Source organism: Emys orbicularis, chromosome 2 (assembly GCF_028017835.1).
Source record: "Emys orbicularis isolate rEmyOrb1 chromosome 2, rEmyOrb1.hap1, whole genome shotgun sequence".
In the NCBI taxonomy this organism is placed as follows: domain Eukaryota; kingdom Metazoa; phylum Chordata; order Testudines; family Emydidae; genus Emys; species Emys orbicularis.
This window is the reverse complement of record NC_088684.1, coordinates 285,467,398-285,485,827: the sequence shown is the minus strand read 5'-3', so window position 1 is coordinate 285,485,827 and position 18,430 is coordinate 285,467,398. Positions and strand designations below refer to the sequence as shown.

Here is an 18,430-nt window from a genome sequence, read left to right as displayed (position 1 = left end):
TAAGTTGCCCGCCCCCAACTGCATCTTTCCACTCCCCGCCCCTAATCCTGGACCTTCAGCGCAGCTCCAGGGCACACAGCCCCATCCACTTGCCCTGCCTGACAGAGCCTGTGTGAAGAGCATGTTTTGGGGGAAAGTCTGGAAGCGAGGGATTTTTTTGCAGGGGGTGGGGAAGCTGGGGCCAGGGGAGCAGCAGAGACCCAGCTGGGTTTCTGGCTTGCAGGGGTGGGGGTAGGTGTTGCTATTTTGCAGTGGCGGGGACAGGGATCCCCCACCCCAGGGCACTGACCTTTCCCCTTCCTCCCTCCCATCTCCACTGTCCATGCTAGAAGCCACCACACCCTCCCCATCCCTCACCAAGGTAGAGCAATATGCTTCCTGTGAAAAGCACCATAAGTAGGTGAGATACTGCATTCTGTACTAGCTGAAGTTTCCAAGTGGTCTTTAGGTATAGGATACATTGCAATAATCTAGTGTGGAAGTGAAAAAGGCATAAATAACTAGACAAGTGTCACATTAAAAATAAAATACTATAACATTCTAGCCAAACACAGAAAAAAACATGGAAATAAATCCTGAGGCAAAAATCCAGGGGGCACTGCCACAGAGTTTAGGTTCAAGCTTAGCATGGAGCACATGAGGCTTTAACTACAGAATACATGTTTAGTGAACCACCTACCCATTCATCTTTGTGTTTTCCTCACCCTTCAATGGGGCTACTAACATTATATACCCAGGATGCAATGCCGGGACACCATGGGTAGCCCTAATACAGTAGTCATTCATTTGTAGCAACATATAGGTGCCCTGTTGCTATGTTGCTCCTAAGCAGATGTTGCTGTTATGGAGAGTGTTGTCTGACCAAAGGTGTATGAAGAGTTAAGGGTGTTTCAGAAGGGGTGGGGCAGCCATGTTGTGGAGAGGGAGTTGGGAGGGAACTCCACGTTTGGGGGAAATGAAACAGGGGAATCCTGGGCTTGGCAGGGGAGTCCCCAGTCAACAAAACAGCTGAACGAGCCCGGCTGCCAGGGACAGGCTGAGGACTGCACTGGTTTGCAACTTGTTTCTGGATGCCGTTCAAGGAATAATTAGTTTTAGCCTATTAAAGCTGGAATGGGGAGGAGGAAGGAAGGTAGAAGGTCCCACTTGGGGATGAGAAACTCTAATCAGTGAGAGGGGCGAAGAAAAGAGTGTGGATAGATTTGATTGCACTGGATGGGGTTTTTGTGTTGGGACTACTGGTTGCCACAGATGACTTTGACAGAGTCCTGAGGGAACTTACCTGGAACTCAACTGTACTCTTTAGATGACTGCCTTAGAGTGGCTGAGACAGTTGAGCAATGAGGTTTAGTTTTGTGGGTTTTGTCTTTCACTTCCTGTCAAGATGGGCAGTAGGAAAGAAGACAAAATAGATCCTTTATTAAACAGAAATCAGATTTGTGGTATTTAATAAAAGTTCAGCTAGTCCCGCAGTCTTACCCAGTGTTATGCCAAGAATGGGGCTTGGATGAGGGAAAGCAGGTCGTGTCTCAGTCTAGATAAGACTAAGGTTATGCGGAGGGAACCAGCTGGAGGAATTGGAGAAAATAGCTTTTTCCTCAGTTTGGGGGGTTTGCCCAGTGTTCCTTACTCAGGTTTGAAACCTGAGAATTTTTCTGGATGACTAGGTCGCAGCAGAGGGCCTTTCATCATAAATTCTTGGCCAGGTTGTTGAACTAGAGTGATTGACAGCTTGTCATTGCCATATGGAATTAGTGTAATGTGCTTTACATGGGGCTACTGACCATTTTGGAAATATCCACTGGAGCAGAATACCATTTAAGGGGTGCTTCTCTGAGACAGCATGTTATATGTATGCTACACAATCTGCATTGACTGCTGATTTGTTTGGAGATGCAACTTTTAACTTTAAATGGATTGGGTCCTGTTACTTTTAAGATCACCTTTCTCTTCATATGATACTGTGAATAACTGAGACAATCAGTCCCCTGAGCTAACTCTCCCCAGTTTAACTGCAAAGGGGCAGGGAGCAGGATATTCTTACGGTATGCACTTCAGCTAGAGAATTGTTTCCCACCTAGTTGACCAGTGTGTGAAACTGTTGTTCTTCAGGTCATGTTGCAAGGCTCATTGCTCATTTGTTCACATGTTTTTTTCCCTTAGGGTGAAGGAAGGGATAAATTATCAGCTTGCGGGTAATGGAGAATTTGTTTTGTATCTCCTCTGCCCTTGGGTGCCTGCATGGGTGGATTAGTGTGGGCTAATATATTAATAATAATATAATAACATTAATAATATTTTAGCCTTATATTTATAAGAAGGCAGCCCTGTCAGGAGCCAAGCTCCTCGTACCTTTATGCTGACATAAGGTTTGCTTTCCCTTTCACAGGTTTTCACTGGAATTTTTACAGCAGAAATGATCTTCAAAATCATCGCTCTAGATCCCTACTACTATTTTCAGCAGGGCTGGAATATTTTTGACAGCATAATTGTTATGATAGGCCCAATAAAAACATTTTTGGAAATAAACCTGGCATTTTTCAGATTGGTAATGATTCCTCTTTTTTTATCTGTTTGACAAAACAATAAACACTTTGCATGATTTCAGTGGCCCACATTCCCCCAAATAATTTTATTTTTAGATAGTGAATAGCTACAATGAAAATTCTAGACTGCATCCAAGTGACCAATTAATATCTAAATTGTTTGATGAATTTGTAAACTTGATACTGTGTGTTAGTATATAATAAACCAACAAGAACTATAAGTCGCGTAATCAAAAAACACATTTAAATGTTTACCAAATGGTCCATACTGGATACTACAAAACCTCGGAAGCTGTCTTTCTTGAGTATCCTGGCTCCAGAGGGCTCTGCTGCTTTGGCTCTCCACCCCTTATCATTTCTCTGCAAGGATTAGGATCAGTCTGTCATTCCAGACCTTTTCTTTTGGTGGAGGTGGGGATTTGGAGGGCCTTCCCCCTCTCGCTCCCCAAGAATATTCTTGGGATATTTATGTGAGGTTATGGGTGAGGTTTCCTCAGCAGAAATACTTAGAGCTGAGAAAGGAAAGATGGTCCAGGAGCCTCCTCATAAGATTGCTCCTAGTTTAGAGCAAGGAAAAATAGGCTCTGGTAACCCTATATAAAAATGTCACTCTTATTCAGCACATCTGTTCCCTCTTTGTATTTATTCAGAGTCATATCTGCTGATTTTGTGACTAAAATAAGTGCTTACTGCTGTTTATTCCTATTAGCTTTCACAGCTAAGGTGGAGTCCTTTGAATTCTATTTCTTCTTGTCTATCATAGCCAAGATTGGTTACTGTGATAATCAGTTACATCTGAAGACAATGGGGAGCCACTAAAGCCCTAAAAGGGTAAAAAGGGGGTCACTAAAGTCCTAATTTGGCATGCAAAACCCTTATTACTGGCGATGATGCACGAGATTGGGAGCGTGGGGAAGAACTTGGTTTTCAGATAATTTCCATTGGTTTCCATTTCATGGAACTCAATCAATTCTTGATCAGGCCCTAAAAGCTTGGGTCCATGGTAATGTAATAGGATGCAGTCCTTTAAGTTTCTATACAACTTGAAGCAAAGGAGCTCATCAGTTCAGGGGGGACTTTTTAGTCAGTTATAGTTGATATAGCCATACTTAGAATATTAATGAATAATAATAGAACTCCACGAATCAAAGTGTAAACAGAGCATTTTTATTCACAATAATATTTACAAATCATAATTTGTTTTTAATTATTTGACCATTTCTAGTAATATAGGAATACTTGTTTCTTGAGCTGGTCTAATGGTGCAAATAATACATACAATATATTTGCAATTATGGTCCAAAATAAAAGCACCAAGTATGATTTGCTTTGATTCATGATGTTATATTTTTATTTGGACAACTACTGTGTGTTAAAGAAAATGATCATGAAGCCTGAATTTTAGCATGAATGACTCCTTCATAATGAATTTTCAGAAATGCATTATTCTGTTAATTAATAAGTTTCTATCAGCCAGTCAGGGAACAATAACAACACCATGGGACTTAGATGATGCGGCCGCACAACACAAATAAGAAATAGTGATAAGCAAACTCAAACTGTTCATGAACAGCCAATAGTTTGAAAATTATTCATCCAAACTATTTGGCGGATAGTTGCGAATAAAGAATATTTTAAGTACACAAATAATGTAATCAGAATTAGTTTGCAAATCATCCTCTAACAAGCAAAAGGACTACATTGAGAACAAATATTATTGAGAACAAATAGTTCTACTTTTTACCAGATTGTAATTTGTGTGTTTCTGATAAGACAGAAAAAAACTACAAGAAAATATGCATTTCTGAGTATAACAAATATATCAAAATTATGGGCTCACTTTTTTATAAGTGAGTGTTAGAAATACATTATTTAATTTTTTTGCTATTTGACGTTGTGCTATTTTGTTTTGTCTTACAGCTGCGGATCTTCAAATTGTCAAAGTCATGGCAAGCCTTAAATAAACTTGTGAAAATCATGTGTCAGTCAGTTGGTGCCTTTGGTAGTCTCGAACTGGTTTTGGGTATCACTGTATTTATTTTTGCTGTAGTAGGAAGGCAGGTTTTTGGAAACTATTACTCCAACAGCACTAAAATAAGCACAGACTGCAATTTACGCTGGCATATGATTGATTTCTTCCATTCATTCCTTATCATATTCCGAATTCTATGTGGAGAATGGATTGAAACCTTGTGGGGCTGCATGGAAGTAGCTGGGAAAGAGCTGTGTCTTCCTTTTTTCTTGCTGGTCCTGGTGGTAGGAAACCTAGTGGTGAGTTTCCAAATATTGTTCTGTTTGTATTGCTCATATGTAGGGACCTACCAAATTCACGGCCCTTTCTGGTCAATTTCACGGCCAGAGGGTTTTTTAATTGGTCTATTTCATGATTTTCAGTGTTTACATCTGAAATTTCACTGTATTGTAACCATGGGGGTCCTGACCCAAAATGGGATTGGGGGGTGGTGGTTCAGAGTTGTTGTGAGGAGGTCCCAAGATTGCCACCCTCACTTCTATGCTGCCTTCAGGGCTGGGCTAGAGGAGGTTCCTGGAGCCCCTGGAGAAGCAGGGGGTGGAAGCCCCAGCTGCAGCCGCTGGGAGCAGAAGTCCTCAGTCCCCACAGGAGCCACTGGGGAAGAAAACCCCAAGGTCTGCTCCCGGAGTCCCAGCAGGAGCTGCAGGTTGGGGGGAGTGGAAGTCCGGAGCCCAGCTCCCGGGCTGCTGCAGCACAGAAGTGAGGTTGTACCACCCTAATTTCTGTTCTGCCTCTGGAGGTGGGTCTGATCTCCCCACCAAGCGTGGTGTGCAGGGGAAGGACAACTCTTGTCCCTCTCCAGCCTGGCTGGACTAGCAGCTAGGAGTCCCAGGCTCCCAGCAGCATGGGGAAGATCAGATTTCACAGGGAAGGACTGATTTCATGGTCCGTGACTCGATTTTCATGGCTGTGAAATTGGTAGGGCCCTATTCATATGCAAATATACTACCTCGCCATTTTTTCTAGAAAGTGTGAACTTCCCATGAGGAAGATGTGCTCTTTTTTGAATGCATGCCCTACGTTTATTTGCTTATTTTTTATTTTTCGCGTATTAGTGGATATGCCATTTTTTGGGTGTCTTCCTGACTTGAGAGGGTACTGCTGATCAAACCATTTGGATAGTTCAGTGTTTTACTGTAAACTTATATCGCAGAAGCTTTGCCTTCAGTATTTATGCCCATGGCTCCCTTCTCCCTCTCTTCTTTTGCTATGGCAAGGTTAACATACTCTTCAGTGAGTCTTACAATTAATTACTGTCAGCTCTTGCATCTTTTAGCAGGTTACACTGCCAAGCGTTTCTGATATACTTATTTTTCACCAGAACTGATCTATCATATAACTTACTTCCTGTCCCTTCTGTACCTCATGTTGCATACTTTCTCTCTAACTTTTACATATGTTTTTTGTCTTTATGATGTATCGTTAAGTTTCACCTTTTGGGAATCCATCCATGCTCAGCTCATGCATTAGCAAAGTATTCACTAAATAAGATAGTGTAGTAGAAAATGTTTTTTTGTTACCGTGTTGTTATAATAAGGAAAAAATATTTGGGGGGTGGGGGGGATTTAAAAAAGGGTTTCCAAGACTGCTTTTTCAATTAAAAAATAGTATCATCAACTTACTTTTCACTTCAATTGTTTTCAGGTGCTTAACCTGTTCATTGCCTTGCTGCTGAATTCCTGCAATATTGATGATCCAGCAACACCAGATGAAGCTGAAAAGAGGACCAAGCTTCAGCTTGCATTTTCTCGGATTCACAGGGGTCTGCAGTTTGTGATACACATAACAGGGGATTTGTGTTGCAAAATACTCAGACAAGGGCTGAAAACAATGACCAGCAGGAAGATTATGGTGAAAGTTACCGCACAGAACGTTGGTGGGAATTACCATGCCACTATAGATATGGGGGAAAATTACACTGATAATGGGATTTACCAAAACAAAGAGAAATCCCCAATGGCAAAGGAGTATGAGGATTTTATGACCAATTCTAACACATTTGTTTGTGTTCCCTTTGCTGAGGCAGAGTGTTACAATGAGGATTATGATGATGAGAATAGCACATATACCAAAATGGAATATATAGCAATGGTAAGATGCCTAAATGTTTTGATATCTCTTTATACTTCTACCTCTAAGAAATAGTGTCCTGGACTCAACAGTAAATTATAACTTTAACCTATTTTCCCTTCTGTGGTTTCCATATATCTAATAAACTAATTAATGTTCAAGATGGACTTCGTTTCCATTCCACCCATGGACCTCCATTATTCTGAGTCCTAATCTTGCTAGAGTGAACAATAGGCTTCTGAATATTTTATAAGGGTGAGGAAAGATTCTATCTGAAAATGGAAAGTTGGCAGGATTTAGTTTGTGCAGCAGGACTTCAGTGTGGTACATTTCACAATGCCTGTGATATATCCATTCCGGTAGGTGTTTGAAGACGTGCATTTTCTGTCCATGTGAAAAAGGGGTTAGTCGTGTGGATATTTGCTTTCTTGGTGGCCCTGCAATAATACAAGCAGACACAACCAGCTTCCTGCTTCCTTGTTCTTCCAGTGGCTTCAGGGGGAAGATGCTGTTGATACTGAGTTGTATTCCATTTTTCCCTTGCTATCCATAGTTATGTTTCTATCTGTTTTGTTTCCATTTACTCCTGGATGAAAGCCAATCACCTTAAATGAAATTTGACCAAGACAGAAATTACTTTCTTGCTACCTCCTCCTCTGTTCTTACAAATAGGTGGGATTCACAATTTTCTGAGGGAGGCTTTATTTGAATTTCTTTCAGCTATTCATTTAATAGTGATAGTTCATTGGATTGATAGCCAAAGGAAACTCAAATAAAATCTACACCATGAAAATTAAGCAATTTATTTCTAACTTTTTCCTTCTCTAGCTCAACTTCTGGGATGTTTTTTGGGTACCCATCTCTCATTTTGGGATTTTCTGAGCACCCCCCAGGCCTTTAGTATGTCCCCTGATCTTGTTACCTTATGTCTTCTCTGCATTTTACCAACATTTCCTGTTAATCCGCATGTCTCCTGCACCTTTTATTTTCCTTTTTTTTTCTTTCTTTTTTTATCTGTGGTTCTTTACCCTCGTGTTTTCAATTTTTTCTTTTATTTCCAATGAGTAGTAAAAATTTGTAAAATAATATGGGATTCTACATGGTTACCTACTTTAGGGAAAAATAAAAAGTATCAGTCATTTGAGTACTGCTCTTAATTGCTTGATTACGTATTTCTAACATAAGATACTTGATGTGATTATTTTTCTAAACTATGAGTTCCTCAACTTGTTTTGGGGGTTAGTAGAGGAAGCTGAATTTCCTTATCTCTAGAAAAATATTTATGAGTATCTCAGTGTGTTTTGTTCTGTCAAGAAAATTCTGCTTTAGAAATAAGTATGCCACCAAATAAAAATAAAGAAAATAATCCCATCTTGGATTATTTCCAGCAGGAAAACCAACTAAAGCACAGGAGAGAGAAACGGAAAAGCTCAGGGGTCTTAAGTCAGGCCTCTGGAACTTCTGATACCATAAATATGTTTTCCACCAGTACACAGAAGGAAAAACAAACAGAGGTAATGGTAATAACTTTATTATCTATTACAAAGGCTCTAGATATAACAATTGTTTTATTTGTCCCATTATTACTGTGCTGAAGAATGAAGTGGTTTCCTAGAGGTAATAAGTTTATGCAATGCAAGAAACAATGCAGTTCTCTAATGATAAGACAGACATAATAATTCTTTCAGAATGTGGAGATTGCTGTCCAAACTGAAAAGACATTTTGTATTTCCAATAAACAGTTAAGGTTATTAATATATAACAACATACAGTACTATACCAAATAAATGCAAAGGAAATAATCTAGGATCAATGCCAAATTTTAAGGGCTATTTTTAAAAAGGTATCCTGTATCTGATATTCAGTTTTGTGCAAATTTATTGGCATGTTTAGTTGTGGATCCTCAAACCCTGTACCTGTAATTTCTAAATTGCAGTTGATTCCATCCATGACTGTCAAGAAGTATGTCTCCATTCTAGGCAATATAGAAAATCAAATGGAAGTTCAGATAGGTCTATGGACTCCCCACCTTCAAAAGTGCACATAACTCTAACAATAGTATTTTTGAAACCACTCTGCAGGGATAGTTACTTGAAGTCCTGATATTGAAAAATAAGCTCTCTCGGTATGATCACCCAGACCAACTTATCCTTGCTTGTCCTGACTAATTAATCTTCAAACAACATGTCACACATATCCTAGTATATAAGAAGTTACGATTTTGAGGTGGTCTTTAAGACCTGTTAGACCTGAGAGAGATTATTTGCTATGGTAGTAACATTTCCTTATATGAGCCCTAATTGAAATATGTAAAGTCACAGAAATCCTAAATATCTATTTTCTATTTAGAAAAAAAGAACATTGTTTAATGTATTGGTAAAATCTTTAGGCAATGGCTCTCAAATAAGAATGATTTTGTTTGTAGTTATCAACCACTGGGGTGGTGAAGTAAATGACTATTGACAGTCTTATGTCCCAGTTGTAAATGAAGCCATGCGACCCTTCTTTACCCTCTTCTATAGTATCTCTGAAATCACAGCCAGTGGAACTTTTTTGAACAGTGAGCTGATTAACCTAACTCAGATTGCCTTCACCCAAACTCCTAAGAGCTCTCAACCTACTTTAACAATGAGATTGTTCAAATCCATGACGATTTCACCAGGACCATGTAAATTAAGCTGGAGCAAAGAGAGAGGATTATTCTACCTTCCCTGTTGGAGTTTAGCCCACTAACACAAATACAATCTGTAGGAGCTCTAAAGGATATCCAAGTTCCTTTATGTGAAAGAAGACTCTGTCCCTCTTGATTGCAGGAGGCCAGTGATGAGCATGTGACCCACTACTGACAGATCATCACACTCCGTCTTAGGGAAGGTGAAATACTAACCACCCACAAGCATTTCTGAACAAGCTGTTGAGACAGATATGGAGAAATAAATAAAACACACACTTCCTGGAGAGTAAGGAAAGTGTAAGCAGGGGGATGGTACTGCTATTGTGGGGAACTTTCCTGACTTCTGCACTATCCTGGTGAAATGGGCTAGTGGAAGGATTTTTTTATTTTTATTAATGGAGATATCCTATCTCCTAGAGCTGGAAGGGACCTTGAAAGGTCATCGAGTCCAGTCCCCTGCCTTCACTAGCAGGACCAAGTATTGATTTTTGCCCCAGATCCCTAAGTGGTCCCCTCAAGATTGAGCTCACAACCCTGGGTTTAGCAGGCCAATGCTCAAACCACTGAGCTATCCCTCCCCCCCTGAGTCCTCACTCCCACTTCCTTTACCCAGAGGCCTCCCTGCCCTCGAGGACTCCCCTTGCACTCTCCTGTCTGGTAGAGTCCTCGTAACCCCAACAAGGCTGGGCCCAAGATTCCTGGGGGGGCTCGACCCCCAACCTTGCTGTGGTCACCTAGGTCAGGGGCTAGGGTGTCCCCACTCCGGGGTACTCTCTCTGCACTGGATGCTTTCCTGACCCACTGATCATTACCTACGATTTAAAGCAATACAGTTTATTTAATTAACAATTAGTTTAAAAAGGAATAAGGAAAAATGGGAAAGGTTAAAGGAAACACATCACCCCGCTCTGTGGCAGGGAACATCACAAACAGTGTCTGTGGAATGTCAGGGCAGTTCACAGTCTGTTTCTTGTAGGTCCCAGGCCTCCTTCTCAGGCCCTGGCTGTGCTGCAGGGCTGCTGTGGGTCAGACACTTGCTCTGGCGGTGGCCACACGCTCTCAGGCTCTAGGTGGCAGGACCCTTCTTCCCAGCGTCGCCCCCGCCCCTGCCCTGTCAGGGTTACAATCCCCCTCCAAGTCTGGCCTGCAGGGCGTCTTGGCTGAGGCGTCTCCCTGTGCTGGGCCTGCTGCCCAGGGTCCCCTTCGCTCTCTCCAGCTGTTCACCATATGGACTGCTCCATTCTGCCTCAGCACGGCCACTGCTGCTGCTGCTCTGCCTCCAGCTCCCTGGGCTGCTTCTCTGGCCCCTCTGGCTCCGGTTGCTACAGCTCTGCTCCCAGGACAGGTCTGCTCTGCAGGCTGCTTCTGTGACTCTGCTCCCAGCTCTGACCTGCTTCCTGGGCTGATTTTCTGGCCCCTCTGGCTCTGGTTGCTGCAGCTCCCCTTCCAGGGCAGGTCTGCTCTCTCTGGGCTGTGCTCTGGCTTTGGAGCTGCAGCTCTGCTTCCAGCAGCTTAGCTTGGGCCCCTGCTCTCGCCTTAGCTCGGCCCCACTCTGTCTGACCTAGGCAATTCCAGCTCACACGGAGGACGGAGGACGGGACCCCTGGCCTCCTGACTCCTTGTTTAGCCTGCCTGTCCTGTCAATCAGGCTGACCTGGAGCATTGGCCTCTCCCCATTGCCCCTGGGGACTGTCCGTCGTAGGTCCTGATTTCCCATCGACCCTTCCCCTTTTGGTACTGGGAGCTAGCCAACCAAAACACCCCCACTGAATGTTAGTATGCGGATAACAGTCCCCTTACAAAAGGAAGGAAACTACAGCTTGTAGACCACGCAGCGGTCCACTATCTAAGAAACAAAGGCAGATGAGAAGCATCATACCAGAGTACTATGCATTCCACTGTCTCATCATCCAAATTAAAGAACCTGGTTCTGCTATATAAGGGCTTGGCTATCTTAGAAAACTCACATCTCTATCCACAGGAAGGCAACTATGCTCAGTCATGTTGACGTCATTAGGCCTATATATATGAACCAGAGTTCTTCCATGTTTAAACTCTGTCCTTCCATGTTTAACTCTAATCGGCCTCAAAAGCCAAGGACAGGAATTGGAATGTGTAAATAGCCAGTTACCTATTACGACCTTGCTCATAACCAGGTCCTAAACAATAATGATGAGGTTTGCATGTTTCTAGCTGGAGAAGGGGTAGTAAACTAAGGGTAAACAGAACCAAATGATTGTTTAGAGGAATGTTACTAACAAGCTAGATTTATAGCCCTAGAATGATTTAACGGCTTAAATGTATGAACATGTCTTCGGTAGAGAGGGGAGGGAGAGTAGGGGGGGTGGTAGAGGGGGAGAGAAGGGGGGGCTTAGTTGTAAAGTATAAGAAGAGAGAAAATGTTTTGTTCTGGTGTGCTCGATTTGAGACTTGCCTGTCTCCTTGCACCACTTTGAGATCTCAAATAAACTTTGATTGTTTCTCCACCCCGGTATGTTTATTGGCGCGAAGCACGCCGGGCAACGAACCAGCGCTGTTGCTGTCCTTGGGCCTCTGTGCCTGCAACAGTCAGAATCTTGTGAACACTCAGCCTGTGGTGGAAGTGGGGGGCAGGGCATTCTCAGCAAAGGACTCTTGACTGTGGAAGTCCATTCTAAAGGAAATCTAATGATTTTACCTAGCGCATAATATAATACCCACCTTATCTTCTAAGCCTTCCCCTCAATTACAAGGGTTGGGCAGGTGACAAGGAAGAGGAAAAAACAAGCAAGAGAAGGACATCTATTTTTAAACATACCTTAAGTAATAGCCGCTGAACCAAAGAATACAGAAGAGTGTTTCCTTGTTCTATTGTTATGTTATTCTTAATTATGTCTTGGCAGTTCAGTACAATTGTGATAGGGGCCTTTGAAATAGCTGGATAAATCACTTGTTTTCTTGATGTTTTCTTCTGTTACGTCCAGTTTATTTTAGGATAATGCAGCTGCTTTAAGGGAAAATTCATAAATCGCCTTCCTCATTTGTTCTTCTGTTGTGCAGGAATTGGCGGGGATCATCCAATCGACTGAAAAGTTAGATGCACCTAAGGACTGTTTTACAGAAGGTAAGAATCTGCTTGCTTCATAGTGATACGAAGTGTGACTGATATTCCAGAGGCATTGCTTTAGAAAATGTTTTCATATTAGCTATGAGGCATTCTGACGACCCGTGTTTGTGTTTCTCTGAGTCACTTCTTTATACAGATAATTCTCAGAACACATGTAAAACGCAGAAGACACTTGTTAACGTGACTTGGTGAATTGTTGCCTGTTGTCAAACTAAGAAGCACTCGCTAAACCACTGCACTGCTATTACCTTGATAGCCTTCTGCACTCTATTGCTTACATTAACAAGCTATTTCTTGACCTGCTTAATTGATTTTTCTGTTTTGCCAAGATGTAAAAAGGCTTCGAGATTGGGACGGAACTCTTGGACCTGTTTATCAGATAATATGTAAATGTTGTGATGGACCCAGAGCTTTTTCAGAGGTAGTGCAAGAATTACCTAGGAGGGCTGTAGTTTCTTGGCCGCCTTCAGACTTCCATTTATTCTCTTCAAATCCAGAAGCCTTCCTAGTTGACATCAATCCCTCTTCTTTCCATAGCCCTCTGTGTAATGCTGACCTCACCTGAACTTCTTTGGTTCTGCTGATACCTCCAACATTAAATGGTGCTCTCGGGCCTCTTCTCAGAAGCACTACAGGGGTTCCCCTCCTTCACCTAAGAAAGGCATTTCTCCCTGCCAACAAACACTTCTACATCCTATCCCTGTCGTCCCCAGAACCCATTGAATACAAACTTCCCAGTCGATATCTTCTGAATGACGCATACAATTATACAAAAATAGGACTCCTTCCCTCAATTCACTAGATCCTTTATTATGTCTTTGAGTGTAGGGATATGTATTATATAGTAGAATAAACATAATAATTATAGCATCATGACATTTAGCTATGTATTAAACCATGAAAAACCAACCTGTATATCTCTCTTGCCTTTTGTTCGCCCTTCCCTCATTTTTTCTCTCGTTCAACTGTATATCTTGGTGCATTTTTTTCTGTGTTGCTGCCTCGGTCCTTTTCTTTCTTGCCCTGTGTTCTGTTCTCCTACTTTGAGCTGCTGATGTTTGAAGCAGTAGCGGCTTGTTGTGTTCAGTAAGGGCTCCTGCTGCTATTCTTGCCCCTTTCTGAGGATGCAGAAAATAGATTGAGAATGGATACAGGCTATCCTGTGCTTTTTCTTTTCAGGCTGTGTCCAATGCTCCTTATGCTGTGCAGTGGATATCACAAAGTTTCCAGGAAGTACTTGGTGGCGATTTAGGAAAACCTGCTACCGAATTGTTCAGCATAGCTGGTTTGAAACTTTTATCATATTCATAATTCTCCTGAGCAGTGCAACTCTGGTAAATTTAACTTACTCTCTTATAAGATTTGACTTGAGGGGTGTATGTAGTGCCCAGGGGTCCCCAAATCGGAGGCAGCCTGCATAGCGGAGCTGTCCTAGAGCTACAAATTCTAGAAGCTTTGGCTCCCCAGCTGCCAGACAGGGGAGCTAAAGGCAGGGTTCTGCTGGGAGTTCACAGAACAAGAAATGCTTCTGCAAACATTTGTGTTTGACAAATCAGCATTTTCCAGTGAAACCCTGTTTCATCAGAAAATTCCTGACAGCTCTACTCACTAACTCCATGACAACTTTGGGTGTCCCAGTTTTTGGGAGACCAACATGGAAAACCGTGGGACCTGATTTCCACAACAGCAGCTGGACTCAGTGCGAGCTGCAGGCACTCAACATATCTGATTTTCAACATTTCTGAAAATCAGGCCATAGCTGCCTTAAGATAGGCCCCCAATGTCTCAGGTACAAAAAATAGAAAGCACTTTTTAAAATGTAGACTTTAACTTTAAAACAAAATGTAGATTGTTTGCTCATTCTTGTGGCACATTAATAAGTCAAACAACGAGTACTATATCTTAGCAGAATTTTAAAATAATCCATTATAAAACTACAGAACTGTTTTACTTTTAAATTCTCAAATTCCAGGCATTTGAAGATATTTACCTTAAGGAATATGCAACCATTCAAAACCTTCTGAAGCTTGCCGATATAATATTTGCTTACATCTTTTTACTGGAGATGTTTCTGAAATGGGTGGCTTATGGTTTCCAGGAGTATTTCACAAATTTCTGGTGTTTGCTTGATTTCTTTATTGTATGTGTAAGTATTACTTTTAACCTGTTTTGTTCAGTGTGCTGAATTATGTAGCTACATAGAAAGCCACTGTAAAATGAGATTAGGCACACATACAAGTGTGAGGGCCAATTTCCCAAAGCTGAAACTAATTCTGAGCAAAATTGACTGTGAGGAAAAATTTGAATAGAAAATTGTGAACAATAATTGGGAGTTGTTTAAGAACATTTTACTAGATGCCCCAAAAGTCACAATCCCACAATCACTCAAGGCAACATTGATTTAAAAACCATCCTGGTTTAGAGGGAAGATGAAGCAGTAATAAAAGTGAAAAGATAGTATATACCAAATGAAAAGGGGAAATTGATAGCTGTTAATATAACTTAGAAGCTAAGCAATGCAGACAGTTAATCAGGGAAGCTAAAAGTATAAATGAAAAAAACATGGTCAATAGGATTAAGGAGAATAAGAAGGAATCTTTAAAATATATCAGGAACAAAAGGATATATAACAATGGTATAGGTGTAGATAGAGATGGTGAAATTGTCAACAATGAGGTATAAGAGGCACAAATGTTCAGTAAATATTTCTGCTCTGTATTTGGAAAGAAGCTGACTTATATATTCATATCATGTAATGATTAAATGCTTTTATATTTCAACAGTAATTAAGGAGGATGTTAAAAGCATGTACTAAAAAGTTAAACATTTTTAAACCAACAGGTCCAGATAACTTGCTTCCAAGAGTTTTAAAAGAGTTGGCTCAGAAGCTCTCTGGAACATTAATATTAACTTTATTTAAATCTTGAAATACTGGGGAAGTTACAGTGGACTATAAAAAAAAAAATCAAATGTGTCAATAATAAAAAAGGGTAAACGGGGTGACCTTGGTAATTACAGGTCTATTAGTCTGACATCAGTTGTGAGCAAAATAATAGAATAGCTGGTACAAGACTCTGTCAATGAAGAGTTAAAGGATGGAAATATAATTAATGCCAGTCAACTTGGTTTTATTGAACTTAGGTATTGTCAAATGAACTTGATATTATTTTTTTTATGAGATTACAAGTTTAGTTGATAAAGATAACTGTTGTAATATGATATATTTGGATTTCTGAAATGCATTTGACTTAGTACCACAAAACATTCAGATTTAAAATTAGCATAATAAAATATCAGTATACAGCGGACCCTTGCTTGAACGCGCATCTGTATAGCGCGATTTTGCTTATAGCGCGGGACCGCTCACGGATCCCAAATTTAATTAATTACATTGTGATCCATGGTAACACGGTCCCCGCTATAACGTGGTCCCGCGTTAACGCAGGACCGCTCATGGATCCAAAACCCCGCGTTCAAGCAGGGGTCCGGTGTACATCTATTAAATGGGTTAAAAACTACCTAAATGATAGATTTAAAAATATAATTGTAAATGAGAAATCACCATCTGGTGGGTGTGTTTCTAGCAGAGTCCCATAGAGCTTGGTTCTTAGCCCAACACTGTTAAATATTTTTATCTATGGTGTGGAAGAAAATATAAAATCACAGTTGAGAAAGTGTGCAGATGGAATAGTAAATAATGAAGACTGGTCACTGTGACAGAGAAATCTGGATTGCTTGGTAATGGGTGCAATCAAGCAAGGTGTGTTTTGATGCAGCCAAATGCAAGGTCATACATCTAGAAAAAAAGATTGTGTAGGCCATAGTTTGGGGATGAGAGATGTATCTTGGTAAATAGAGACTCAGACTGGGACTTAGGGGTTATGGTGGATGACAAATTGAACATGAGCTCCTAATGCAGGGCTGTGATTCAATCCTTAAGAACATAAGAATGGCCCTACTGGGTCTGACCAAAGGTCCATCTAGCCCAGTATGCTGTCTTCTGACAGTGGCCAGTGCCAGGTGCCCCAGAGGGAATGAACAGAACAGGTAATCATCAAGTGATCCATCCCCTGTCGCTCATTCCCAGCTTCTGGCAAACAGAGGCTAGGGACACCATTCCTGCCCATCCAGGCTAATAGCCATTGATGGACCTATCCTCCATGAATTTATCTAGTTCTTTTTTGAACCCTGTTATGGTCTTGGCCTTCACAACATCCTCTGGCAAGGAGTTCCACAGGTTGACTGTGCGTTGTGTGAAGAAATACTTCCTTTTATTTGCTTTAAACCTGCTGCCTATTAATTTCATTTGGTGACCCCTGGTTCTTGTGTTATGAGAAGTATAGTTATCTAGTTTCTCTACACCAGTCATGATTTTATAGACCTCAGTCATATCTCCCCTTAGCCGTCTCTTTTCCAAGCTGAAAAGCCCCAGTCTTATTAATCTCTCCTCATACAAAAGCCATTCCATACCCCTAATCATTTTTGTTGCCCTTTTCTGAACCTTTTCCAATTCCAATATATCTCTTTTGAGATGGGGTGACCACATCTGCACACAGTATTGAAGATGTGGGCGTACCATGGATTTATATAGAGGCAATATGATATTTTCTGTCCTGTTATCTATCCCTTTCTTAATTATTCCCAGCATTCTGTTTGCTTTTTTGACTGCCGCTGCACATTGAGTGGATGTTTTCAGAGAATTATCCACAATGACTCCCAAGATCTCTTTCTTGAGTGGTGGTAGCTAATTTAGACCCCATCATTTTATATGTATAGTTGGGATTATGCTTTCCAATGTGCATTACTTTGCATTTATCAACATTAAATTTCATCTGCCCTTTTGTTGCCCAGCCACCCAGTTCTGAGAGATCCTTTTGTAGCTCTTCGCAGTCTGCCTGTGTCCTAACTATCTTTAGTAATTTTGTATCATCTGCAAATTTTGCCACCTCACTGTTTACCCCTTTTTCCAGATCATTTATGAATATGTTGAGTAGGACTGGTCCCAGATTAAGAGACTAATGCAATCCTTAGATGTATAAACAGTGGAATACTGAGAAGAAGTAGGGAGGTTATATTAACTCTCTATACTACTACTATTAGTCTCCCTGATTTTGAGGACATTGACAGTTACAGTTTGTACTAATAGGTGTTCGCATGGCTCCATAGACCAGTTCGGGAAGAACAACATTTACCGCACTAACCACAGAGCCATTTGACTGGTTTTGTGATTGAGCTGCATGTGGTTTCTGTGCTTCCAGCTTCTGTGCTGTTCTTCTCAAAGTTTTGGACACCCACCCTTACAGCATGGCACCGTGCAATGCAGTCAGTTGCCAGTTGCTCGAAGATTGAGTCAGAAATAGTCATCTTGTGCAGATTTTGTTTCAAAGTATCTTTGAAGTGTTTTATTTGCCCTCCATACTTATAGTTCTTGGAACTCAATTCAGAATATAGAATTTATTTTGGTAGATAGGTCTCAGGCATACAAATTACATAACTAGTCCATCTCAGCTGGTCACAAATCAAATGAGCCTCGATGCCGACCAAACCAGCTTTTGCCAAGACTTCCATGTTGGACACCCGGTCCTGCCATTTATGCCCAGAAGTTGTTGCAAGTGTCACAAGTGGAAATTATCAAGCTTTTAATGTGCCATTGATAACAGGTCCATGTATCACACTTATAGAGCAATGTCATTAGGACAACAGCATTATACACTTCGATATTTATCTGTAGACAGATTCTGTGTTGCTTCCAGATTCAGTGATAAAGATGACCATGTGCGGCTCCAGCTTTCTTAATTTGTGCATCCATTTTGTGATCAATTGTTGCTTCATTGTTAAACATGCTGTTGAGATAAGTATACTGTTTGACGGTTTGGAGTATGGTACCTTCCAGGCTTACTGATGGATCTTGGTAAAGTTTTTGAGGAACAGGCTGGAACATAGCCTCAGTTTTGATGGTAAAGCCAAAGTTATGAGCTACCACAGCACAATGGTTTGTAAGA

General features: G+C 41.1%; 1 protein-coding gene across 1 annotated transcript in view; it reads left to right on the top strand.

Annotated features, from left to right (window-relative positions):
- Positions 1-18,430, top strand: part of LOC135873866 (sodium channel protein type 5 subunit alpha-like) — a 160,352-nt gene that overhangs the window by 86,729 nt on the left and 55,193 nt on the right. The window contains 6 exon segments of the mRNA XM_065398477.1: positions 2,390-2,548; positions 4,467-4,817; positions 6,223-6,669; positions 12,347-12,425; positions 13,608-13,762; positions 14,401-14,594. Of these exon segments, the coding sequence (XP_065254549.1) occupies positions 2,390-2,548; positions 4,467-4,817; positions 6,223-6,669; positions 12,347-12,425; positions 13,608-13,762; positions 14,401-14,594 (1,385 nt within the window).